Below are 27,089 nucleotides of genomic sequence, written 5' to 3' on the forward strand. Positions count from 1 at the left end.
GGACCGTAAGGAAGTTTGAAGACAGCATTTAGGCTGCAGATGCAAATTCTGGAAATTCTCTTGGGAACAACCTAACAAATAATTTAAAGAATCAAATAACTCATCTGGAATTTCTATCCTAAGACAGTGGTACAAGAGGGCCCTTTAGAAGGCAGAGTTGACTACGGGGTTTTCCAAGATCCATGTTGGCAGTGATCAGCAATGCACCATTCCACTAAAGAAACTTAAAAAAAGTTTTAAAAATACTTTAAATTCAGACATTTCAGATCATATTCTGCTGACAAATACTGTGATCCTGGTGAGAGGAGAAATGAATCCCATGAATTTAACTGAAAAAAATCCAAGTGCTGCAGTGAGAGTTGGCAATGAGGAGGAGATTTTTATTATCCAAAGGTGCTCTTTGACTGGGAAATACTGTGAGAAAAGGACTCTTTTCAGGATTCCAAGCTACAGCACCCACATTTCTAGAGGCTGACACTACTAGGAATTTTCAGAGAAAGTAAACACATTTTTCTGTGTATTTCTCAGCAACATTGCAATCATACTTCCTTTTTGTAACTAAAAAGTTAAAAAAACCCAGAATGTTTTTCTTTCAAACAATTATCAAACACCTTCAGTGTGGACATAGAACAAAATGCTTAGCAAAGCTCAATCCACATACGTAGTATTCCAGTGGCAATAACCAAGATGCAGGAAGGATGAAGATATTTGTTCATTTCCAATGGGTGCATTAAAAGAGTAAATTTTATAATCTGCTTTTTAAAACAACATTTAAAACCATCACACTCTGTTTTTTTTCCCACACAAAGCAGACAATCATCATCAAAACTGGCCAAGCCATATTTTAGGATGTAAAACACTCCAAGGACTAATGTCAGCAGGGCTGATGATTTGGAATAGTAAGGACTAAGAAAACTCTTTTGTTACACACACTTCAAAAGATGAACCAATGAAGTGGCGATAAGTAAATAACAGAACAACTAACAGCAAGATTAGCATTAGACTTAGGTATTGACCAGCAAATGAAAAGCAGAGATGCTATAAAGACATTGATTAATGAAGAAGGTGGAGAATATTAAAGATGAGACATCACTTTTATTAACCAAACCTGTTTAGAGAGATAAAACCCAGCAGCCAGATCATGACATACACAGGTGACAAATGACAAAGGGTTACTGGCAGTGGATGAGTGGGAGAAAGGCATCCCAGTGTGAGGTCAGTACTTTTCCCTGTCTACATTCCATCGCTCTATAGTGGGCTGCACAGCACTTTGACATTTCCAAAGGCAATACCATGGCTTGAAGAGTCCACCAGGTTAGAAGCTGCTGTTCAAATTGTCTTTTTTTCCATACTGGTGTTTTCCTGAGATTCAAAGACTGTAACATTTATACGTGAAGAAGAGCTGCGTGGTCGAGTCCAGCCCTCTTTGATGGAAGAACTGCACACTAAGTAGGCAGTTCTTCAAACCTCCTGTTAATGGCACTTCTACACATCGCATTTAGAGGTGATGGAGGAGAGCAGTCATCTTGGTAGGCAGCTGGCAAGTGCATCAGGCCTTGGTATGGTCATAAAGTTCATGGTGCAGTGCAGTAGTGGGCAGATCTTTTCATGATCCTTCAACACTTCACTCAAGTGTTTCATTTCATCTGTTAGCTTTCCAATTTCTCTTTTCAGGGAGGTATTTTCTTGCTCAAGAGACTCATATTCCTGGAAGGAGGGGAAAGAAAGACAGACAGAAAGAAAGAAAAGAAAGAAAAGAAAGAAAAGAAAGAAAAGAAAGAAAGGAAAGAAAAGAAAGAAAAGAAAGAAAAGAAAGAAAAGAAAGAAAAGAAAGAAAAGAAAGAAAAGAAAGAAAAGAAAGAAAAGAAAGAAAAAAAAAAAACCAACAACTTACAGTCAAAACATTCCTTTCAGTGCTTCCACCTTGAGTACATTCACATAACTGTAGAAAAACACTGTGGTTTCTTACTACAGCTTACAAAGTGCTGAGGAAAGACAGCCTGGGTGCTGAATAAGGCAAGTACTTTACGACCCATGCCCCGACCACACTGCGATTCCTTTCATGACCCTGAAGACCAGAAGGTGCTGCTGGCCCTCAGGAGTCCCCCAGGAGGCCAGGGCAGGCATGGATGGCTGTGTTCCCATGGTAGCCTCTTCCACCCTGGGCTGCATCTGCTGGGAAGGGTCAAAATGGACTCTGCACTGTGAGATCAGAGAAAATGAAAGCACTGACTGCCGAGAGGCTGCAAAAACCCAGAGCTTGGCACTGCTGGTGAGAGAAGGGCAGCCCTTGCCCCAGGGCACTGCAGGGAAAAACCATTTATCCAGGCCAGCACAATGTGTCCAGTGCTCTCCTCCAGGCCTGCCAGACCTGCTCAGAAGCCCGAGAACTCAGGAGGAGGGAAGCATCATGCCAGCTTGATGCCAGACTCATTTTGTCACCAGAAGGCCAGACCACTGCCTTGGTTATCCTTGACCTGGCTGCCTTTGAGCTAAGGCTTCTCTGACGATAAATAAGCTGCTGTTAGCTGCAGGAGAGTTTTGAGCTGCTCTGCAGCATACACATGATGGATGCAAGACTCCTGTGTCACATTTTTTGATAACCATGTGTCTCGAGTATCCCTCCTTCTAAGGCTTCTCATCCCAAAGAGAAGAGAGCTAGAGGTTGAGAGCCAGCACACTGAAAACCTGCAGATAGATGTCTCACTGCTGGCCCAGGGCTCAACATCCACCCACTCAATCTCACCTCCTGGGGAAAGCTTCAGAGCTAACTTCAAAGCCTACAGGTGCTTCAAAAAGCAGCAGGGAGAGCCTCTCATGCCATGTTCTTCTGGGCAGCCTGGCACTTCCTCTGCTCCCCTTTGCTGCAGAACTTTGGGCTCCTTGCCCTCCCTCACACCCTTCCAGCACCTCTCACAGAGTAAAGCAGGCACAGTCCTCCCAACACAGTATTGGAGCCAAACTCCAGCTAAGTTGTCCGACCCTGATTGTCATTCTGCTCATCTCTTGTTGCCTCAAGCCCCACGGTCCTGGGTTTTGGAATAAGTGTTGCTGTCCCATTGCTCTGTCCTATTTTCAGGGGTGAGGCTGTCACATTGTTCTTGCTAGGAACGAATTCAACCAGATCTGCCTACACCTGGCAAAACTTGTGTGCCTCAGAATGAAAATTCCCAGCATGAGGAAGATCCTCACGTTCAGAAGGAACATCATAGAGGCTTCAGGATGGCACAGGGCTCAAAAATTATTCCATAAAAGCCAGGGGTTACCCCTTTTCAGAATTACCCTGCACCTGGCTTTCTCAGGTGCTGACTCAGAGGAGATCTGGGAAAAACCAAGCCCAAAACTCCCCACTTGTCTCTCTTAGTCTCTGCTAACTGCTGGCAGATCCTTCCACAGTGAGAAAGAAAAAAAACTGTGATGAACCTTCAGAGCTAACAACTGACTCAGCCACAACGGCAGTGTGCTGCAAAACTGACACCCCAAAAGCTGAAACCTGGCTCTAAGAACACTGTTGTGTGAGATAACATCCAAAACCAGAGAAAAGAGATCCCTGTCCTCCAGTGTTTGCACTGGGGACACAAGAAAACCACACCACATTGTGATATTACGAGCTACTGGAAGAATCACCTTATTTGTTTAAACACCCAGTGTAACTTTTCAAAGGATACAAGTAGAGCAGCTAGCCAAGCTGACTGTCACACTTGAAGGTTCCCAAGCTCCTAAGAAGCCTTTCCAACTGGGTATGTCTGCAGATCCCACTGCTGAGTGGCAGTGCTGACACCACAGTTCTAGAACTGATTTAAGCCAGCATTGCCACTGCATGGCCCCCTCCTCTTCCATCACCTTCTACGTTGTAAGACAGCAAGAATTCATCTGCTGACATAGCAAACGTGACAAATTTAACAGTAATACAGAAGAAAATGGTTCTGGTTTACCCCAAAGGAGCTCTGTGATCCCATTCTTTGGGTGATCACAGGAAGAGCAAAAGAGGGAGGATGAGGCAAGAGGTGGACCACGTCTCTCTCTCCCTAGCAGTGTCACTGAAGACAGAGCTGCACTATCCAAGAGCAGCATCAGTGTCTGGGAGTTCCCGACCAGGCATCCCACAGCACACCTTTCTGTGCCTCACACCCAGAGCTCTCTGAGCAGGATTTGTGTGAAGGCAGGCCCACACCTGCTTAAGAACTCCTGTTTATTGTATATTCCGTGCTTGGTACCCAAGCCATGCCTGCAAAGCACCAAGAACCCATTCACCTCGTGAAGTTTATCTGCTTTCTGAGTTTGCTTCTTCCGGCTCCTCTGTGCAGCAACTCGATTTTTTTCTCTCCTCCTTACTTTTCTGTCATCTTCTTCATGACTCTGGAAGACATCAGCCAGAAGAAACACTTCACTAGTTTGCAAGGTGCACACAGAAGACTCCGCCGACGCGAAGTCGGGCACGTAACTTTCTGAGAACGAACACTTCCAGTCTCACAGCGCTGATTCTCGGTCTCCCAGAGACCGCATGGTCCCTGCAAAGAGCAGCGCATCCCTCTGCCCCACTGCACAGGCGGCCGCGAAGCGGAGGGGCGGAAGCCGGGGGATGCAGAGAGCTCCGCGGGCACGGGCATTGCTGCTGGTGGGGGAGGCAGGGTACCCGAGCGGGGAGGAGCTGCGAGCAGCGGGGAGGAAAGCCCTGCTCCCTTCCCGGCTGCCTACGGCTGGGGAAAAGCCGCTGCCCGCGCCGTGCCCCGGCGGCTTCCCGCGCACCGCCGGCGGCTCGCCCGCTTTCCCCACCATGGGAAAGAGCCAGCACGGCAGCTCTTTCCCGGCCTCCCGGGAAAAGAAGGCCCGATGCCCGGGGGCAGCGGGCACACCCGCGGCGCTGCCCGGCGTGACTCAGCCCCATGTGCCCGCCCGTAGCGCCGACCCCCGTTCCCGCTCCCGTTCCCGATCCCGTTCCCGCTCCCGTTCCCGCTCCCGTTCCCTACCTGCTGGCCGCCCTCGGGCGCCGCGCCCCGGGGCAGCGCGCTGGTCCCCGCCGGGACGGCGCACGACATCCCGGCGCTGCCGAGCCGCCCGCAGGGCTCCCCCGGCCCGCGGGGGTGCGAGTGCGATGCAGCGCAGGGAAGGGAGTACAAGGGCAGGGCGGGCCGGGGCGGGCCGGGGCAGGGTAGGGGACGCACCGCCCCGGGCCGGGGGTGCCGCCGCCAGGTGCCACCGCCCACACGGCCGTCACATGGCGACCGCCTGCACCGGCAGCCGGGACCACCCGGCACTGCCCGCCCCACGGGAGCCCCGGCTCTCGTCAGCCGCCGGAGCCGGGGGAAAGTCCGGGTCACGGCGCTGCCGGGCAGGAGCCGCCTGAAAATCCCCCCGGAGAGCCCCAACCCCGAGGGCCGGCTGGGTTCGACGCCCCTCCGGGAGGCCCGACTCGCTCTTTCGCCTGCAGAAATGAACTGCGCGCAGTTTCTCCCCTCTCCGAGCTGCCCCCGGGAGCCGGCCGTGCGCCCCTGTGTGTCTCCCGCCGCTCACCTCCGGCCGCTCCTGCCCGCCGCGCTCCGGTGACATCGGCTCTCCGAAGCGGCGGCGGCTTCTCGTGGGGGACAGCCAGCTCAGCCCGGGGTCATTGGGTGTGTGGACACGGCGTCCGTGCTGGGATAAAGCGATTTTCACTTTCGCTACTCACCCTGTTCCTTCAAATAATAAGGAAATGCGACAGACTTCTTGTAAAGGCAAAGCCAGACAAAGACTGCTGGAAATACAGTTGCTGCAGGCAAAAATCTTTCTGTGCCACTATTCTGTCGAGAGTATTTTAACAGACTGAACACTGTTTCTTTACCTCTTGGAGCACCTTCTTTGCATTTTAATTGCACACTTGGCCTTATGCTCTGAAAGGGGCTGTTTGCACTGACAGCTACTTCAACCTCTGCTGCAAAGGATTTCTAATTCTTGCACCCTCCTGGCTGTGCTCAACTCATAGAGAACACATGACCAGGTGAGGAGAGTGCCTGGCCCCAGACTGCAGGACAATTGGTCATAAAGCCCCAGGTACCTCAATAAAATCAGATACTTCCTTATTTTTCTGGTTTCCTCAGCGGCTTGAGTCATCCAGCTTAGATGAAGTTAAAGAGTTGGCAAACTGAGTAAATATAGTCTATCCTTCCAGGAAGATCTGGCTAACAGTTCCTGCTAAAGGTGAGGGAGCCATGTCCCCCGGGAGTCCAAGAGTCAAGCCTAAGTCTTCTCTGCCACAGGTTTCCTTCCTGGTAGGTTCTGGAACTGTGACCAAAAGACTTGAGCATGACTTCCTTGGTTTCAAGTGCTTCTTCCCAGCTGTTCCACCTCAAAGCAGCTTGTGTCTCCACCCTCCAGGCTATCCCTGCGTTTGATTTTGCACTTTTCAAAGAGCTTCTCCAACCCTGGAGGACCAAGTCCACGTGAGTCTTCCCACCCTAACACCCATGGGAAATTGGCTGGCAACCACAACCAGGAATCACACTCTTGCCAATATACCCTGACTTAACCTGCATCCCCAGACTGTGCTGGGTCTCCCAAGCATCTCACAGGGCATTCTCTGGTTTCTTCAAAAGCAGTCTTGCTTCTTTCTCCCCTTGTCATCTCATGTGCCAAGAGCAGGACGTTCACCAAGCACTGCTCATGGAGGCAGCAGAAGGTGTGGGCTTAGTGCAAGTCTCCAGATGAGTGGATCCAAACCAGCACCTCCTGGAAAGCAGCCCTGGCCACCAGGCAGAGTTATTAGAGGGTGAATTGCTCTCCACTGCTCCTTTGAAACAGCCTAATCTTGCATTACCTACACCTTACACAGTTAAAGGAAAGTAGTACAGGAGGGTGTGAGCAAAGACTTAGTTGGGGCAATTGCTTAAAAAGAGAGCACTGCTGCCTTTGTAGCTTAAGCTTATTTGAAATAAACAGGACTAGGAGCCAGTATTTTCACAGGCATGTTCTCTTGCAATAAACGCTATGAACCATATGGATAAAACACCTCAACAGCCCTCTGGCGTGATCTGTGGGAAAGAAAGTCCCCTTCCACAGAGGGACTTTGAACTCCACGCTCCAGGAGCAATGGTGCCGCAAATGGCACCTGCACAAGCTACCTGCCAGCACCAAATCATGAGCAGCTCACCAAGAATTTATTAGTCCTGAATAAATATCCACTTCACTGAATAATTCCCAGCAGCTGCAGAATAAGGTTTCCAGGATAACACAAACATGGGACAAACCAGGGGACAGTCCCCTTGAGCCTGAATAGTCTGTTCTTGTTCAGAATGAATGACAAAGGAAATGACAAGTCAAAATTTGCTTGTGGGAACAAGTTTCTACTTAGTATTAAAGCTATCTCTGGTACATCTATAGAAATGCCTACACAGTAATTCCAGGTAGCGCAGCAGTAAAGGCAGAGCGTTTCTGTGCAGGAGGGAAAACCAGCCCAGAAAGCAGCCTAGTCAGCTGCGCTTACATTTTATAATGGCAGTTTATCAGTGATTTTTGTCTCCACTGAAGCAGCCTACACACATGCAGACTAGTCTCTGATCACATCTTAGCACAGCACAACTCTTCTGGAGAATGGCACGTGTCAGAACTGAGTCTCAGAGCGCCCATGTGAAGATTTCTGGAAGAGGAGCTTCCTCTTTACAGTTTGTAATCCCCTTTGTTCAGAAAGTACACACAGCAAAAGCATGTATGGGTGCTGCTCAAATTTTCAAGTTTTTCTTGGCTGGGGATGACCCGGCCTCATGAACAAAAAACACATTGCAGGCAGGACACACTAACAAACAGCGAGATGTTCTTTCTCGCCCCTGAAAGTAAAGAAATTCAAACTCATTTTGCAGATGAACCCAAGCATCCATCACTGTTGAGCTGTCTTACAAAATTTAAAGGCTATATAAAGAAAAACTACCAGACATTTCTTGATGCAATACCAATTCGCCCCAAGTTAAAAATAAGAAGTTTGGCTGTTGTGACATTTCAGTAGAAGCCTGATTAGACATGTCTTGCACAACACTGCCAATTCCTGTGAAAAGTTAACTGAAGGACAAAAGGCTACTGGAAAAATGAAACGTTTTATATATTTCTGCCAATGAGAACAGCTAGCAGCAGGTATCGCTGTCTGTAGAATTTTTTTATAACCATTTGAAAAAGTGCTGAACATCCCAGTGTTGAATTTAGCTTATCACAGAACTTGCATTTAAATGGAGGTTCTCCTTCCAGTGCTGCTTGGCCAAAAGTAGCTCAGACTTTTAAATTCCTAGTTTATACACTGCACTTGGAATCCTGATTGCTTTATCTATTTCTTTACACAATCCATTTGGCCAGCGTTTCCAGATGCATTTTTCTTCTTCCACCCCGTTGCAGTTGCAACATAGGCTATGGAACGAAGACTGACTGCTCTCAGGGAATCCATTCCTATTTACTTGAAATCCTGTGCAGGCAAGCTATCCCTCAGTCTCTAAATAGAAACATGCACTGTAGTGTGAATCTATTAATTTATTTATGAAGTCTTAAACCACAGTGCTTTCCCTCTTTGTTTCTTATGGCATTTGTCCATAAGAAATAAAATGGATCTTCTTCAAAGGGATATCTATCCCTAGCTGTTTTCTATACTTGCCTATAATTTGCAGAGAAGAGCAGAGAATCTTCCTACTAACAGAGGAAATGGCCAAATGCTCTAATAGTTGTAATGCAAAATCTCACAGGGCTCACCTTAGCCTAGCAACACCCAGGATCTGTATGAAGAAAGCCGTGGCGGGGATTTTCAATGCCACACAGAGCTCGGGCACTCAAAATAGCAAGTGGCTGTGTGAGAAGCTGTCTGAGCCACACGTTCCACAGCCCTGCAGCTCCAGGCCCTCTCACATCCTGTCCTCTCTTACACGAGAAGCTTTGTAGCCCCAAGATTAATAACGCTTGTGAGCTCAAAGGCAGTAAATGGAACTATTTCAGTTACTCAAGCCAGAATTTAACACAGATGTCCTCTGAAGTACGCTCACTGCTCAGACACCATCTGTTCAAGGATTAGAACTGACAATATTATCTGAAGCTTTGATCTTCCTTAATTGATTTAATTTACTTCATATAAAAACACACATTTGTATATACAAGGGACAGAAAAAATATTTACATATTATTACATATACAAAGTCTTAGTACAGATGCTCACTTGTGCAAAATAAATGATGCTAAAATCTGTTTTCTTGAGAATTATCAGTCTCTTAGACATTGGGCTGGACCTGTCTTCTTAGCACCAAACATGTCATTAATAAAGCTTCTAAAACCCCCTCCATTTACTGTGTAAGAAATATGTTACATACTAGACAAGAGTATTTACTGCAGGCACATGCAACCATAAACTAGAAAAAGTTATAAACTGTTAAGGCACAATGCTCAATTTAGTACTAATCTGCAATCTTCCAGGTACTAATGAGTAAAGAAAACAAACGTAAGCTAGCTCAAGTGAATACCATTTACTGGTAGCCTTTACTGATCTTTAAAGTTTAGTCAACACAAATGCAAACACAAGATCCTTTCTGGGTAGAAAGATTGTCCAGGAAAACCCCAGGCTGCATGGCTGAATTCCTGTTCAGAAGACCACGCTGCAAGTAAATGCATAGAATTATTAAAAATCCAAGTTTCATGACTATAAATAAGCCTAGATGACCTACATTCAGGAAAGGTAGAAGAGCAGGGACTAATGTCACATGTGTGTATGAACTTCCTTAAAACTCACTGCATCAAATCTGGTAATTTCAATATGGTGCAGTGTCAATTAATTAATTAAAATAAAAGCCACCTGCCTCAGTAATTAATGAAAGTGCATTAGGAGAACTCCAGAATGGAGACGTTCTCCAACCTCTTTAGAAACATGCTGAATGTAAATGACCAGTTAATGGTTTCCTAAAAGACTGCCCACGTACATAAAGCGTGCATATGAACTCTGAGAAGCACAAGGACTCAAGATAAAAACTGCAAATATAAGAGCAAAAATTTAGTTAAATGGCAAATACACTCACTGGATATTGGATGCTACTTGTACATGTAGGCTTTCATATACCATCAGCATAACAGCAAAAGTAGAAATGTTTAAGAGGTCAAAGACTAATTAAAGAAGCTCTGATGTGTAACACTGAGGGGAGATGAGTTCTAAGAAACAAGACACAACATATGGAACAAAAGTACAGCTGAGATTCCAATGTGAAAACACAAAACAAGAAATTCATGTACTGAGAGTGATCTTCCTCCGCCGCAGTGGGTAGCGCCTTCTCTCAGGGGAATCTGCAGCCCTTCTTCTTTTCAGCAAAACATAAGGATTTTTACTGGAAACAGTTCCTGTTGGTGTGACTTCTCCTGGTGGTACTAACTTTTGGACATTGTTTTCCTCCTTTGCCTTGCAACCAGAAAAGACTTCTTGCCGCAGCTTGCAGAGTTCCAAGGTTGGTTGCAAAGTTAATGCTTGGGAAAAACCTTCTGCTTTTTCTATAAGTGCTGGAATAGACTGCAAAAACAAACCCAAGTATCTCAAGTTACATGGGAAAAACAATGGTTATGAGGCATGCAATATGCTAACGAGATTCTGACAGGCACAAAAGCCTCACTGTCTGCAGACGATGCTCAGGATGACAAGTGAGGGTTGCCAATGCAGAGTTACCAGCCCAATAGTGAGGTGTCCGCACTCAGAAACCATGCAAAGAGCATGCCAAGTTGAAATGTTCCCTCATGACATCTCTAAACTCAGGAAGTATCACAGGAACACCACAGCTGATGCCTAAGCATGTACTGAAGTAACAAATGTCATACTCCAGATAAAGTCATACAGGTCTTCAAAAGATATTCTGTTTTTCAGATGCTACAGGTTCCAAAAATCTCAGTAAAATCATTTCCTACAGCCACAGGATAATCTCCCTTACCACCACATGAGGGGCATTGCTTTACAAACACAATGCTTTAACCTGCTTCATAAGTACACACAGAGGGCTTTTTTCCTACCAAACAATAAGGAGGGTGAGTTAGAACTCCTGTTTTTTGACATATTACCAGATCAAGAAGATAGAAACATGTTTCTCTTGAAGCACACAGAGGTCTCACCTGCATTGCTTCGCTGATCTGTTTGGCTGCCACTTCTGCTGCCTGCTTCAGATCTGCGATGTAAGCATCTACAGACAAACACAGCCTGAATCAACTTCTGAAACACAGCTCTTTCCCCCATTATTCACTATCAGAAAATGGACAGAAAATCAGTGAAGTCCCTGTATAAAACCTAAACCTGCAGTACATCCCTTTCACTGTAACACCGAGGATGACAGCTGGCATGGTTCATCTTACTAGCATTATTCTTTATCACTCAAACTGCAGTAAAGTCTAGCAGTCTCAACTACAGAAAGCCCCAAAGTTCTTACCTAGAAAACACAAAGCCAGTATTTGAAATAAGAGAGCAGTTGTAAAGAAATAATTAAACAAAAAATTTGTTTTCAGAACTTTTAAGCTCATGTTACATTTGATAAAAACCACACAGAACACAAAAGAATAAACACCATTGTGGAGAACATTTTAAGGAAGGCAAATAAATCATCCTATGTCTCCGACAAGTTGGCTTTTACAATAAAGGCTACCTTTTTTTTCTTCTGGCTTAACTTACCAAGCATTAACACCAAAAAGAACCAAGCATAAACAACATGAACTGCATTAATTCTTCTCTGCTAATAAGAAAAAAAACATCAGCTTTCAGGAACACTGAAGCAGGCAGCAGGTGCAGAACACCACAGGGAATACAGCATATATTTTACTGTAGCATCAATATGATAAGATCACTAATGCTTTAATTCCATACTCGAGAGTTAAACTCTAGGCTATTACAAAACTGTTTTGCATGTTCTCCATCCACAAAACTTAAAAAGAGCAAACTAGCATGCTACTGGGAACTAAGGAGCCTCATCTCCACTACTGTTAGTTTTCTGCAGGGTTTCATCAGTGCCTGCATCAGGACATGGTGTCAGATGGTACACACACACCACTAAACCCTGTCAGGGTAAAAGACAGCATTCTGTTTTGAAGTCAATCTTATTAGTGCTGCTGAAGATATTTTGAAGTCAGTCACTGCATTCTGGCTCAGGGTTACAGTGATTCCAAGAGATGGTGCTTGTTGAACTGTCCATGTTTCCAACGTGCTGGTCAGAGCTGGTTTAGGAACACATGATCCCTACATGAACATGGACACTAAAATGCACCATCATTCAGTTTGGAAGAGTAAGTAGTCTGGAAGCAACCTTTTTAAACCCATCACAGAGCCCTATGGAAGGGCATTCTCTAAAAGAAGGATATGTCTATAATGAAGCCTTCTTACAATAGAGTATTGGGATGAGGAGTCTGGTGACTTTATGAAATGGTAAGGACTGAATTAAGAAAAAGCAGAAATAATTATTTGGATTATTATACAGGAAGACTGACACACAGTTAAATGAAATTTGCCTGCAAGTGTTTGGCTTGATATAGGTGGCATTATATTCCTCAGTGTTCAAGGCTTTCCAAAACATAGGGAAATGAAACGAGGAAATGAAAGGTATTGAGTAATCTAAACATTTTTGGTTTCTGGCCACTGCACTTGCTAAAATGGGATACATAAACTTCCCACAGACTACATAATACCAAAATTCTGCACAAACTCCATGGTATCTTTGCTACAACTTTGCTGTTACCAAACCCAAAACCACAACATCATAGTGCAAGCTGCTACTAGCTTTCAAGTAGTTGACTGACATCAGAAAAGCCTGGATTTGGACACTAGAAACCAAAAGGAACTCTGATATAAAGTGACCCACTGTACTGCTCCTCCTGGCTGCTTTGTTGCACAGGATGGCACTGCTGGAAGCCATGTCTCCCATCTACAAAGAGGAAATTATGTCTAGAATGAAGTCAGATCAGCAGGGTGAGAACTGGAAGATTCAGCTCAGCTCCTCAAACTCTGAGCACCACTGCTTGTTCCACCAGCTTTACATCATGTGCAGCAATTCATAATTCATAATTCAGCTTTTCAAATTAGAACTGCACTGCTGGATTCTGTCGTTTTTCAATACTTAACAAGCAACAAGCAACACAAAACTTCCCATTTATTAAGGCAAACCTCAAGAGAGTACATCCCAATCACCCACTGCAAAATCCACCACCTTGTCCCTTATACAAGGCATCTTTCCAAACCATGCAGCAAACTTACAATGTTCTTTGCAGCCCTGTTCCTTCATCAACCCTCACAAGTGACACAGGCAGGATAAAATCTGTGTCCTACTTGGCAAGTTGAGTCAATACTGCCAACACTGAGTCCTACACAGAGCTTTCAATTCCCTGAAGGAACTGACTGACTAGGAAGAGAGATTGAAGCATTTCTACTACCTGTGTAAAAGGAACACAAGAACAGAACTAAGTATAATGTCAGTGATCCATCCAGTCCCCCATATGGCTTCCACCAGTGATAAAGGAAAGAAGTAAGGAAGCCTTCTGGGAGTAGCTGTGTGACAATTTCTCCCCAGTATACACACAGAGAGGCCTTTGCCAGCTTTTAGCCTTTAAGTACAGTGCCTAACTGCAGGCAGCACTCAGAACAAGAGAAACAGACACAGTAAAACTCAGGCAGTGATATATTCTCTTATGACAAACTTCTAGCTTTTTAGTTAATTATTTAAACAATCAATTTTAAACAAGCTAAGGAAAGAAAACTTCCTAAATATTTACAGCTAGCCAGTAAGTGAGGCTGTGTTTCCTCAGTACAGTTGTCCCCCCCTGCCCAAATCTTTACCTTGAGAAGGCTGAGGTCTTATCTCTGCTGGTTTTACCACAGGCTGGTAAAGCTTCTGCATATTCAAAAAAGAAAGAAAAATTGTGAAACACCCCCTTGATTTAACAGATATCTAATATATATACAGCAGTCAGAACAATGGAGATGGTGGTGGAATTATTTAGATCAAGAATGGATTAGAAGTACAGTTCATAGATACTTCCTTACTGCAAAGAGCATTCTGGTTAGCATAGTTACTGTAAACACATCTCCAGAATCTGCTTTAGCTTGCAGAATTCTAATTATTAAAGCATGAGAACTGACATCCAGGCATTTTGGAATAAGCATTGCCACCTGCTGCATGACTGAGGAAAAAGAGCTGCTCTAGCTTTTCAGGAGCCATTCACAGAACCAGCATGCTTTCACAGAGCCACAAACTCCAACAAAGGGTACATTAAGACAAAAAGCTAAAGAAAAGTACTTAAACAATTACACTCCAGCCCTGCAATTACTTCTACAGACCTAAGAACACTGCTTCACAAATGGTGAGTCCTGTGACCTCACATCAGTTAACTGACATGAAGTAAACTAATAGTAACTGAATACAACCCATACTTAGTTATATTAATGGTGGAATTAGAAGCAGCTAAAAGGGAAGAAGGAAACAAAGCTAGGCCAAGGGAACAGAAGTTAGATCATCTGCAAGTTAGTGTTCTCCACTTAAGGAGCTGTCCCTCAACCTTCTTCAAGCAAAAGCAAGTAAGGGAAAGCTAATTATTCCTCAGTGCAGTTTTGCCAGAGAAATTCTTCCACAGTTCACACAACTTCTTAGCAAGTTTGCAGTAACAGCTCCAAGCAGAAGAACAAACATGGCTTGCATTAGCCTCAAACTCTACAGAGCATATTGACTGAAAACCCACAGGATGATCTCTTGCTTTGGCAATTACAAGGAGATCACCACAATAAATGAGTGGCTCTCTCCAGATAAATCACATCTTCGTGGCTGCTCTTTATGCCTCAGAAAGAATCACACAGCTAGCTATGGTCATGAAAGAACACAAGAAATCCTCAACCAAAAACAAAGAAACCACTGGTACCTTTGCAGAAATAGCTGAGAGATGGAAAAAAAAAAGGGCCATTTACAGAGATAAAATAAGCTTTCCATATTTCTTACTTATATTTCTACAGAGACAAACTAAACTTTTGCAGACAATAATCATTAAAATAATAATCTAGTTGCAGTGGTGTAAACTTTGAAGAAAACAGAAAGAGAAAAAAAGTAGCATGAAGGCATTCCAAATAACTAACCCACTGTGGGACTCAGGTAGCAGAAAGATTAAAAGGTCTGTTAAATCTTGTTGTTATGCAATATCATTTTTTATTTTAGGTGATTTTTGGGTTTTTTTACATATATATATATATGTAAATATCATACACTGATAAAACAGAGCTCACAAAACAGAGAGACCATAATGTATGTTAGAAAATATCTCAGTTGTAAGACAGAAGTGTACCCATGCAGCACTTTTCCTTACTGTAAATCACCTCTGCCTGGCTAACCTAAAGTGTTGACATTTGTCAATTTTAGTCCTCAGAAATGCAATGCAGGCTCCCACACAACTTTCTAAAAAAAAACACCCTGTCTTCTTTAGTATAGAATAGCTGAGGTTGGAAAAGACCTCTAAACACCCTCCTGAAAGTTGGGCCAGCTAGGGCAGGTTGCTCAGAGCCTCATCCAGTCAACTTTTGAGTATCTCCATGAATCTCTCCGAGGATGAAGACTCCACAGTTTCACAGGGCAACTTGTGCCAGTGTTTGACTTTGCCTCAGCCTCTTGCTTTTGCCAAAGGAATCCTAATTAATCAGGAGATAAGCAAAAATGAGGCCTAACATAACTTCAGGGAAGAAATCTAGTAGCTGAGGACAGGACTGGGTTGTTTAATGACAGTAATTACACAGTAATTACACTGTGTGTCAAAAATCCCACACAATTTACTGTGCTGATTCATTAATCCCCACTGCCTTTTTTCCCATGCTTTACTGAAAGTCATTACTTCTTGTAGTTATTAGCTACTAAACAGTGCTTAGGAAGCCATTGACATTTTTTTAAGCCATATACTGCACGAGATACTATCTACCTGTATGTAGTGTAACATTTACACCTCAATCAGCCCTTGGGTAAGGACTTCAGGAACTTGGAAGATAAACAGGTGCCTACTGATTTGTAAATCCTGAGTCACCAGGCTGAAGCAATCTGCTCCAGTTTCTTTGTGCCACAGACCCAATTCAGACACATTCACAAGTCTTTGTAGCAAGCCTTAGTAGTTACTTAGTAAACTTACCGTGTTTGACCCTCAGTTACTGCAGAACCAGTTAATGAAAAAAAGCAACTTCATTTTATGATAAAGAATCAAAAGCAAGCTTAGGAAGGAGCTTAAAGGTCAACACTGGATAACTGATTTCTTAATGCAAAGGTTTTCTGAAAGTCCTAGGCTACTCACCAACATCTCTTGCTCTGCTTTCATGGTTTCGATAGCATGCACCAGGATCTTTTTAGGCCACTGTTTACGCCTAGTTGCTGCCCCTACTATTAATTCATCAAATTGATCCTCCAGAATTTTAATATTGGAATCTGAAAGTAACAAACACATATAGTTACTGTAGCGTTCTCAGACCTTTTTTTTTTTTTTGAGACAAACTTATCAAGAAAAAGAAGCTTTAGATCTCAAATAAAAAGATCATGCACAATTATCAACATAGAGATAAATGTATGTCTTGAATCTCCTTGCTAAGGCAGTATAGAGACTGGAGCACAACTTGATGTTGGCCAGTTTATGAAGTAAATGATGTGGGGGAAAGGGAGGCAGAGAACTACTCAGGGATAAAAAAATTTTAAAAATATTTTTCTATGAACTCTGAATCTGTGAAGAAAGTCTTATGAAGCAATGGCTATATTTTAAGGAGAAAAATGGCTTATCTGTGTGATTCACAAGCATTAAACAAACTCCAACTGTACAAACAGTATTTGGAAGCCCAAGTGATTTTATACCACACAGTGCACAAATAAGCAGCTTAATATTTAAATTCACTGGTCCCACTAATGTGTTGAGTATAACTTGCAAGCCATCCAATGTTTTCAATCTAGTGATAAAGAATGGATTTTGAGCACCCTCTCTGGGTCACTCTGTACAGAATCAAGTGATTGCAAAACTCAGAAAGGAAAAGTCAAAAAGTTTTACGAATTTGTGGTTTTGTTTTGGTTGTTTGTTTTAAGATCATCATGAAACCATTTAAATATAGACAGGAAAGATTTAAGCCACTTGTCAACATAAACATGGAAACCCAGACCTCTTGGTGACTCACTGGATTGGAGAGGCACACGAATAAATCCTTACCAAATTAAAAAGCACAATTTCCTTGTGTATTTGATCCAGTATCCAAAGTCCTTACACCTGCTTTATGCCAGCTGTGGGCAGATGAAAGTGTCTCAGGTTTGCATTTTTTGATCTTGTAGTCAAAGTATCTGGAGCTTTATCATTCTAGAACTACACCTGAATCAGAGAATATTCTGGGTTGGAAGGGGCTTTTAATGGTGATCTAGTCCAAGCCCCCTGCAATAAGCAGGTACATCTTCACCTAGATCACACTGCTCAGAGCCCACATTTCCTCAAGGCTTCCTGACCAAAAAACAGTTCAGTGTTTTCGGTTCAACAGCTCCACAGTTAACTCAATGTATCTGTACTTTCAGCTCTGTATAACTGCAAAAAACATCAAGCTGCAAGCAAAGAGCATCTAATGCCAACACAGGTGAGTGAAAGAACTGCGCTGAAATTTTCTTTGGACACCAGACTACCACGAATCTCCACTATTACTATTCAAAAGACAGTAATTATAAATATATTGGTTTATTACATATATAGCGATAATTTTCAACACTTCATCTGTATATTAAACAGCAGCAACAGACAGACTCCTAGATCTTGGTCACTGCTCCCAACACTCAGGCTGGAAGGGCCCTCCAGAGCATCCTGCCCACAGCAGGGTCAACGCCCATTCCAAAACCGCTTGCTCAGAACACTTTTGTCCAGATGGTTTTTGGAAGCCTCTAGTGCTGGAGACAAGCTCTGGGCACGCTCTGTTATCATAAGTTTTTACTTCCTTACATCAAGTCAGAACCGCCCCTTTCAATCGGCCCCCTTTTAATTCTGGACAAGACCAAAGCAAAACAAAGCAAAGCCGCCGCCTACCGCTCTGCAGCTGGATCTCCTCCGAGGCCTCCTCCCAGGCCTGCCCGTTGATGGTGACGTTCTCCCGCACCGCCGTCTCCAAGTTCTGCAAGCCACGGGACAGGCTGAAAATAAATAAATCCATCCATCCATCCATCCATCCATCCATCCATCCATCCATCCATCCATCCATATCCATATCCATATCCATCCATCCATCCATCCATCCATCCATCCCTCCACCCACCCACCCCTCCCGCAGGAAGAGCCCGTCCCGCCTCACCGCCCTGCCCGGGGGTCACCGCTGGGCAAGCCTTTCCCTGATCCCGGGGGCCGAGCGCTGCCAGCGGGCCCCGCGCCGGCACGGGACGTTCCCGCTCCCCGCTCACCCAGAGCGCGTCGGCCTCGGCGGCGGCCCCGCCGGGCTGTCCCTGAGCCAGGGCCCGCACCAAGGGCGCGCACAGCTCCAGCACCGCGCCCAGCCCGCGCCGCGAGCAGCAGCGCACCCGCGGGTCCCGCAGCGCCCCGTCCGCCTGCCCCTGCCCCGGCCCCGGTGCTGGCGGCGCCGCCATTTCCCGCCTGGGACGCGGGGAAAATGCCGGCCCGGAAGCGGAACCCGCGGCCGCGGGGTGCCTTCCCGCCCGGCGCGGCATGGCGGGGTCCGTGGACTGTCACTGTCACCTGGCCGCGCCCTGCTTCCAGCGGGTGAGGCGCGGCGGGCGGGGGGGAGTCCCGGGCGCGGCCCCGGTGCTGAGGCGGTGCGCGTCTCTTGCAGGACGTGGCGGCCGTGGTGCGGGCGGCGGAGCAGGTGAGGCGGGGCCGGCCTGAGGCCGGGACCCTCTCCCCGTGCCCCCCCGCCCCGGCCCCGCCGGTCTCAGCGGGCCGGGGGTCTCTGTGTGCCGCAGGCGGCCGTGTCGGCGCTGGTGGTGGTGTCGGAGCAGGCGGGGGAGTTCCGGAGCGTCGTGGAGCTGTCTGAGAGGTGCGAGGCCGGCGGGGATCCCGGCGTCCACCCCTGTCCCGGGCGCGGGTCCGAGCCTTGGGGATTGACGGGGGATGCGCTGCCCTCCTCAGGCGGGCCGGCCCTTCTTGTCTTTAAACTCGGGCTCTCTGTGGGCTCTTGGCGTTAAACTTAGGTTCTCTGTGGTCTTTCCCGCTCTCGCTACCTATTCCGTGCCTAGATTCCCAGGGTTTGTCTTGCCGTGCCTGGGAGTTCACCCCGTCCAAGAGGTTTCACCAGAGGAGCAGCGCAGTGTTACCTTGGAGGTAAAACACGACCTCTAAAATACTGCTTGGACTTTTCAGGACAGACGACAGGATGCTCCGGTCTGCCTGATTTACCTTCAGGTCTGCCCAGTGGTTTTTCTGTGCTCTGTAATGCGGGAGACCCAGCGGGCCAAATCCCAGGCTCTCTCAGCACATCCGTTTGTCTCCTTAAAACAGAATTGTTCACCGGAGTCATCTGGCTGTATTACTACAGTGAAATGGTTTTAAAAATCCCAGGCGTGCTTTGCTTACAGCAAACAGCATGTGCAGATGTTCCTTTGTTAATATGGGAAAACTGGAAGGCAACTGTTTGTGGCCTTATCCTAAAAATCTCAGGGAGCTGTCTGCAGCCATTTAATGTTACCAAGCTATTTATGGGCCTTGTTTTTGTTTCCTCTGCTGCTACTGTGAAAACTTATCTTAGGAGTATTTAGAATAAGATTTGTATATATAGATGGTGATATATAATGTAATATGTAATGAAATGGTTATTAAGTAAAGACAAATCCTTCAGGCTTCTAAAATCTGACTGCACAGCTCACAGTCACGGCAAGTTCTAAAGCACAGAATTTCAGAACACTGAAGGAAACACCAATTTAATCATATTGCTGGGTTCATAACCCTTTCCTCTTGTAAGGACAGTGAGAGCTGCATCTTTCATTTCATTCTTGCAGGATCTGGATGCTGCGCTGCCTCTTATAGAACTTTACAAAGACAAACTGGTGGGGATTGGAGAAGTGAGTGGAATTTCTTAACTTCTTTAAATCTCTCCAGCAGCAGCTGTCACTGCAATTACAAAAACTGAGTCAATGCTTGTTTTTCTGTATGTGGTAAGAATTGCTATCAGCCTAAATCTGTTTGGTAGTTCTCTTAATGTGCTTTCTGTTATAGATTTGCTTGATTCCTTCTTTTCCTTTGTTATCACTGTTAGACAATAGATGTAATTTATGCTGCTGGAGTCGTTGGAAGATTACATACTTATGCTGCCTTGTGTTATACCCAAAGGCTGATCCTTCCTGCCTTCTTTGACAAAGTTAGGCTGAGCTGTGATTTCAATACACCACACTGACTTGTACACTTCTCTTTTTTAATCCTTCATTTGTCCGTATCCATCTGTTGTCTCCTGTCTTATATTTGTTTTTAGATGAATTGAGGCTTTAGGATGGGGTCTGTCTCTATTTGTGTGTTAGTACCAGAGGGCCTTGCATCTGGCTCTGCACTGGCTACAGAAAAAGCAGGTTTTGGCAGAGCTTTGTAGCTAAATTTGCCATGTTGTACTGTATATGAAAGATTTCTCTTTGTCTAACTGTGAATGGGTCTGCTTTGACAAACTTTAAATTTTGCCTGGGCATGTTTATATCCAAAAAAGTATAGAATTAATGCATAATTTTTGCTAGAGATTGGACTAAAGCTACGTGTTCAAGTCAGAAATTTTACTTATACTGCAGATCCATATTTGAGACTTAATCTGACATAATATTCAATAGAATATAAACCCCCAGAAAACCAGTTATAGACTAAAATGTTAAATACACTTGTTAGTAGCTGTCTGCCCACAAATACTTTCATAGTTGAAAAGCTTGTGGTTGAGCTCATTTTAATTGCAGTCTCTAATATACATACTTTGGAATGCTTTGCAGTTTGGAAGCATGTTATGCCTTTGTGTGTCTAATTATGGTTTTGTTAACTGTTAGGTCTGTAAAACTTTTTCCGTTCTCTTCTTGTACTGTAGGTTGGACTAGATTTCACTCCCAGATTTGCCAGCACCGATGAACAGAAGGAAGGACAAAGACAGGTTTTAATCAAGCAGATTGAGCTGGCAAGAAGACTGGATTTGCCATTGTAGGTTTTGTTTATACCAGAAGGAGGATTTGCCAGGTCTCAGTAACATGTCAAAATACTTCCCAGGTTCTATGGTTATTAAGTGCCCACAGATCATTGCTTAGATGGATTAAACTGGCCTAAGTGTCCCATCAGTCTCCAATTTGAGATTTAATTATAGAATTTTCCTTACATTTGCACTTCTGTGCAGACATCTTGTGTGCCCTGTCCATTCTGTGTTGTTCTTCACTGTATATCTTCACTGTAGCTGAAAGGATTTAAATATACATCCCTGGGGTTTTTCCTTGATAAAAGTTGTAATGCAGATTAATTATTTTTGTCCCAAGATACTGTTGGTTTGTTTGTATTTGCAAAAAAAAAAAAAAAAAAAAGTATTTGGCTAAATTTCCTAATGCTGGGCCTCTCCTTGCTGTGCAGAAATGTTCACTCCCGCTCAGCTGGAAGACCAACCATTAATCTCTTGAAGGAACAAGGTATGCTTTTAATGCATTTCGTCTGCCATGGCTTTTGCCAACAGGATTTCTCTAGTTGTGCCATGTCCTCACATCAGTTTGTGTATGTTTAACTCAGGAGTAGTGCAAAGTTTCTGTGTTAATTCTCTATGGGACCAAGGTCCCATTGGAAGCTGACATGGCAGCCCTGCTGTAACCCTGCTGCTGATGTGGTTTGCTTTGTTTCTCCAAGGTGCTACCAAGGTGTTGCTGCATGCTTTTGATGGGAAGCCATCTGTAGCCATGGAAGGGGTGAAAGCTGGATACTACTTCTCCATTCCTCCTTCCATTATCAGGAGTGAACAGGTAACGTTTTGTCCTGGTTCTGGCTGGGGTCTGCTCCTTCTCCGTGCATTGCACATTTTTACTTTGGCTGAATTTTTGCCTGGGGCTTTTGCCTTAGCTGGACTTCAGAGGGGAATTCTGGCTAAAACAGCTCAGCTGTTCCTGAGAAACAAGGGGTTTTTTTCTCATTTTATTGTGGTTGCAGGTGAACTCTTCTTCAGAAGATTCTTTCACTGTGCTGTTCTACAGTAGGGGCATGACATGTAGAGAAGGTAGTTTTTGTGATAGGACTGCTTTCTGTGATAAGCTCAGGAAATGTAAGAGAGGAAAACATTTGATTTAAGCGGAGGGAGCATGAGGGGTGGGTATAAATGGGGATGAGATACGGTACTTAGGAGGAGGGAAAGCAAATTGGGGTAGGGAGGTAAAGCAGAGAGGAGGAAAAGATACACAAATATTATGTGCACAGAAAGCAGCAAATTAGAATTGTGCTGTCAACTCTATAACTGCAATGTAACTGCATGATTTAGTAAATAACAATGAATTCAGCATCAACATAATAGTACTTTGGATATTTAGAAAACAGGAGAACCCTAATTTGAAGGGACTTCTTGAGTGGCTCACAGTGTTCATGCTCCCATTCAGAAATCCTTGATAAAATGTAAACAGTGGCACCAAAGTCTTTTGATGTTGCCTTTAAATGTAGGGAATATCCTCCCTTCATGGGTTTCTTTTTTACACCAGGTTTAAGTGCATAAAGCATTTAATGGCTGTCTTATTTTCTTCAAGAAGCAGAAGCTTGTGAAACAGCTACCTCTGGAAAATATGTGCTTGGAAACTGATTCTCCTGCTCTGGGGCCTGAAAAACAGGTAAATTATGGGAGAGAGTGACTTCTGTGTATTTGTATCCAAACTTAGACATTGTGGAGGTCAGCTGCTGGCGCAGAATAGTGAAGTAGTCTATGCATGGTTATGAGAGAAGAAAGAGGCTAGGAAGGGAACTTAATCCAAGAGGAATGGATACATTTCATTTTTCGGCCTCACATGTTCTGCAGTGTGACTGAAGCTGTGTCAGAAAGTACTGAATCTGAACCACTGGTGATCTCTAGGGGTCTGTAATTTGGTTGGTTTGTTTGTTTTTCAGGTGAGAAACGAGCCCAAAAATATTTACATTGCTGCTGAATACATTTCCAAAATTAAAGGAATTCCAGTTGGAGAAGTTATAGAAGTGACTACACAGAATGCACTAAAAGTATTCCCCAAACTTCAGCACTTTCTTCGGATATAGATTCGGAAACTGAAATATATGATGTTGCAGAAAGTATTACTTGTGGTGTAATTGATAAAATCAATGTACATCTTGTGTTAAAGTGGAGTTTTGTGGTTGAAAGTTCAAGAAGCAAAGAGTGTTATATATCTGGATAGGATGAAAACAGGGAATTTCTCAAATGCCTTTGGTGTGCACCGTAATAAATCTCTTGAATGTGATAAAGACACATTGTTCCTTTGCATTTCTTGTGTCTCTGAACAAACAATTTGTAAAGAAGAGCACCATAAAATTATCAGTTTAGTTTCTCAGACTGCTTGCCAGCTGCTCCTAGTCTGGGAGATGGCTGCTGTACAGTGCTTGAAGTCCCCTTGACTCCTCATTTCTGCTGACTGAAAATCACAAGTTGTGGGCCCAGTCATGACCAGAAAGCTCCAGTTACAACTGGCAGACTACACATCCCTTTCTGAGCCATTAAAAGGACCCAGCTGGATTTTTAAAATACTTTTATTTTTTTTCTTTGAATTGTGTTCAAAGAAAAAAGCCTGCGTTTGGTCTTAGTTCACTCTTCTGACTGCTCTGTATTAGGAGATACACAATGTGAAAGGGAGACAAGCTCAATTTTGTGATGTCTTGGAGGTGGTCTCTATGGATTCAGCTATATTGTCCAGTGTCCTAAAACTGAATCTGGTATGGATGTGGGCCTGTGAAATACTGATCAAAGCTTTGTTAATTATAAACCAGCAATTGGATGATGTGGGTTTTACATGGCACTCAACTGTTCTGAGGGCCACTAAGGAGGTTTTTCTCACTATGGGGAGTTTTAGCAGGTCTATGAAGAAAATGCACAAGCATTAACTTAGTTCATAATCACCTCAGGGGGGGCAAGGGGCCAAAGCCTGCAGTGTAAGTGATGCCCCATCCTAAAGTTTTATTTTTCTCCACACTGTCTTCCTCGGTTTCTTAAAACCACATTATCAGGAGGTTATTTTGCAGTCTTTGTCAGAACAGTTATGTTCTGCCTTTTGACTAGAGATAGTTACTAAGTTTAAACATGTGTTCCTAAACAGTTTTCAGCCTGCATCAAAAAACCAAACTTGCACAATTTGTCTCTATTACAACGTGTATTTAGAGCAGCAAACACCAGAATCTTTGCTGAATATCTCAGAGGAGTTAGAGCCATTCCTTATCCTGGATCTATAGGCACCATTTCCACTAAATGGGGAGAAGGACGGAGTTTGCCTCCAGATGGTGCTAGGGAACAAACAGGTGTGCAATAGTCAGAATAGTAGTGTGATTCACTTAGTGATTAATAATCATGTCATTGGAGGTGCTAAACATGTGATGGATACCAGGCAGCCTTACATTTGCTTCCTGCTGCCTGTGTGTTGGGAAGTCTCCCAGTATTGGTTGAAAATGCAATTGCATGAGGAGATGCTCCAGGTAAGAAGTTAGGCAGCATCCAAATGTTCGCAAAGTTTTGACCTAATTATTTTTCTGTATGGAATCCTTGGTATTGGATGAAAACATAGATTTTGCAAAAGGGGGGAATATTAAGTAGTCTTGTCAAAATCCCTGTCTCTGCAGCGGGATGGCATTGCTCTGGCTCAGCCTTAGCCTTGTGGTAGGATGATTCCTGAGTGTTTGAATCCCTTTTGCTGTGGCAGAAACCTTCGACACACATCCTGCACCTCCAGTATGGGCAGGATACTGCTCATGGAGAGCCTGTGTCCCTGGGCCCTGCAGCAGCAGGCCTGGAACTGCTTTGGGTGGTGCAGGAGTGCGGTTGAAGCACGGATTTGCTTCCCCCGGACCAGAGAGAGTTGGCATTGCAACAGCCATGGGCAGGGCAAGGCTGGCAGGGGGCCCATGACAAAACAAACCAGCTTTGTCCTCTCCTTAGACCTGCGGCGCCAGAACTAAGTAATGGAGTGGGTGACCTGGAGTTCCAGAAAAGGAAAATGCAGTGTCACTCCCACCCTGCCTTGGCATCACTGACACATAACAAGGGTCAGAAGCAGCACCCTTTTCCCAGTGCTGCTGGCTTGGCTGTGTGAGCTGTGCCTCGGTCCCTGCAGTCAGTGCTGGGGGTGCAGGCAGCAGGCATTGGAAGTAAAGTTGTTGCTCTGCACAGGAAACTTAAAGGTGCTCACTCAGGACTGATGGTACTGCTGTGAAGTGAGGAGGAAGTGTAGTTTCTGAGATGGAAAACACTGCTGATCCTCAGCAGTCATTCTGTAACTTTACCTCAAAAGGGAGATTTAACAGGAAGCTTATGCCTGCATTTCCAGGCTAACACCTGGCCTGGAGAGGCTGGGGAAGGCAGGATGACTTTGGGGGAGCTGCATGTCTGCACACTGTGAAGCCCTCCATCCCCACAAAGGTTGGCCTTAGCAACATCAGTGTGTGTGCTGAACCCTGCTGCAACCCTCTCAGGGTGTCTGGATAAACCGTGCCTTCCCCTAGGTAACACAGGAGACTGAAGTGGCCAAGGAGGTATTGGGGGAAGGACACAGTGCAAATTTAGTTTTTGGGAAAGTTAGTGACGACCCAAGTTGTCTTTTCAGCTGTGCCATCAATTCTGGAGGTCGCACAGCCCAGGCGACCTCTCTCTCAGAGAGAGGAATGGCACAGATTGCCTGCAGCAGTGTGGAAAGTGGCAGGTCTCAATCTCCATACCTTCAGCCATCAGCTATCCTCGGGATGCTACAAACAGCAGATCTGGTTGCACGTTGCAGGACTCCCTATGTTGTTTTACCTTGCAGGATGTACACAGGGTGACAAAAAAAACCAAGAAAGGGCTTTATCTGTGCTCACTGAAATAGTCTTTGGAGGGCTGCAGCTGGATCGCTCTCCCAGGGCCTTTCTTCTGAAATTTGTTTTTAGCCATGGACTTACAGGGCCTGAATTTCCTGTACTCTGGGGCAAAGTGCTCTGAGTTTTTCCAGAATGTGACATGGGAACAAGTGAGGAGATGGTGATGAGGCCAAGTGGATGAAATGCTGCTTATTTCTGCTGTTCATCATGATAAGAGTTTAGACAAATTGACTAAAGACTTTTACTGGATGTGCTTCCAACAGACTCCTATGTAATGCATAGATAGGCTTTTAAGAGGCAAAAGTAAATAAATAAATGCTTGGAAGTGCAACTTTCATCACTTATGAAGTTCTGCTTTTGTTTGTTTTTTCATTAATACAGGCTGGGGCTCGATCTTCTGTTCCCATTACAGAGCAGGAAAATGAATTTGAAAAAGTCACTGGCTTAGCATAAAGCTTTATTGTTCTCCTCTTTGCTTTCTATATGCAGTACAAAGATACCACTGAGATCAAAGAAAGGATATGAATTCCCATAGCACCCAGTTGTCTCAACACTTTCCTCTTCAGCAGGTGGTTATCCATCTGTTCATTTTCCCTGCAGGGGTTGGCTTTTCTATCAGTGTGAATCTCTTGGGGCATGGGCATAGAAACCCTGAGTGCACTGGGTGGTGGCCCCACCGTGCAGTGAGTGTCAAGTGCCTCCTCCAGGAGCTGGTGGATTTTTATGCCAGTCTGAGCTGCTGTGAATGACTAAACAATGAGAAATCATAGTGAGGATCATGGTCCTGGTGAACCCTGGGGCAGGAGCTGATACCCATCTCCCCAAATGCTTGGTGCTGTGAGCAAAGAGAGGCTGCTTGGTGCAAGCACAGGAGATCAGTACCACTACTCTGCTCAGGTCTGCTGATGAAAGGAGAGGTGGGGTTCCCCTGAGGAAGCAGAAATGATAAAGCACTGGAGTGCCTCTGAGGCACGGCACTGAGGACAAGGAGTCTGGAAGAGCATATCTGCTGTCTTACCAAAGTGGCAGAATCAAAATCAATGGATTTTGTCTGTGCTCCTCACCCTGCTCAGCCCCTCTCAAGCTGAGGAGCAGCAAAGCTCTCCCTGTGGCTATTGTCCTCTCCATCTGCTGCC

General features: G+C 44.8%; 3 protein-coding genes across 3 annotated transcripts; 1 reads left to right on the forward strand and 2 right to left on the reverse strand.

The window, feature by feature from the left end:
* Nucleotides 1-1,397: 1,397 nt before the first annotated feature.
* On the reverse strand, nt 1,398-6,090 carry BATF3 (basic leucine zipper ATF-like transcription factor 3). The gene is given in 5 exon segments (XM_062489027.1): nt 1,398-1,707; nt 4,255-4,359; nt 5,515-5,613; nt 5,615-5,675; nt 6,035-6,090. Coding segments are annotated over 5 exon segments (507 nt in total). The 3' UTR covers nt 1,398-1,521.
* A 3,419-nt stretch (nt 6,091-9,509) lies between these two features.
* NSL1 (NSL1 component of MIS12 kinetochore complex) lies at nt 9,510-18,641 on the reverse strand. The gene is made up of 6 exons (XM_062489290.1): nt 18,378-18,641; nt 18,010-18,094; nt 16,264-16,394; nt 13,784-13,838; nt 11,083-11,150; nt 9,510-10,492 (listed from the first exon to the last, which is right to left on the reverse strand). The coding sequence occupies exons 1-6, from the start codon at nt 18,639-18,641 to the stop codon at nt 10,214-10,216; spliced, it is 882 nt and encodes a 293-aa protein (XP_062345274.1). The 3' UTR covers nt 9,510-10,213.
* TATDN3 (TatD DNase domain containing 3) lies at nt 18,640-23,293 on the forward strand. The gene is made up of 10 exons (XM_062489291.1): nt 18,640-18,693; nt 18,764-18,796; nt 18,894-18,967; nt 19,167-19,251; nt 19,926-19,988; nt 20,984-21,093; nt 21,511-21,566; nt 21,778-21,890; nt 22,659-22,739; nt 23,014-23,293. The coding sequence occupies exons 1-10, from the start codon at nt 18,640-18,642 to the stop codon at nt 23,155-23,157; spliced, it is 813 nt and encodes a 270-aa protein (XP_062345275.1). The 3' UTR covers nt 23,158-23,293.
* The last annotated feature ends 3,796 nt before the right edge of the window (nt 23,294-27,089 follow it).

This window comes from Cinclus cinclus, chromosome 3, assembly GCF_963662255.1.
Source record: "Cinclus cinclus chromosome 3, bCinCin1.1, whole genome shotgun sequence".
Lineage (NCBI taxonomy): Eukaryota > Metazoa > Chordata > Aves > Passeriformes > Cinclidae > Cinclus > Cinclus cinclus.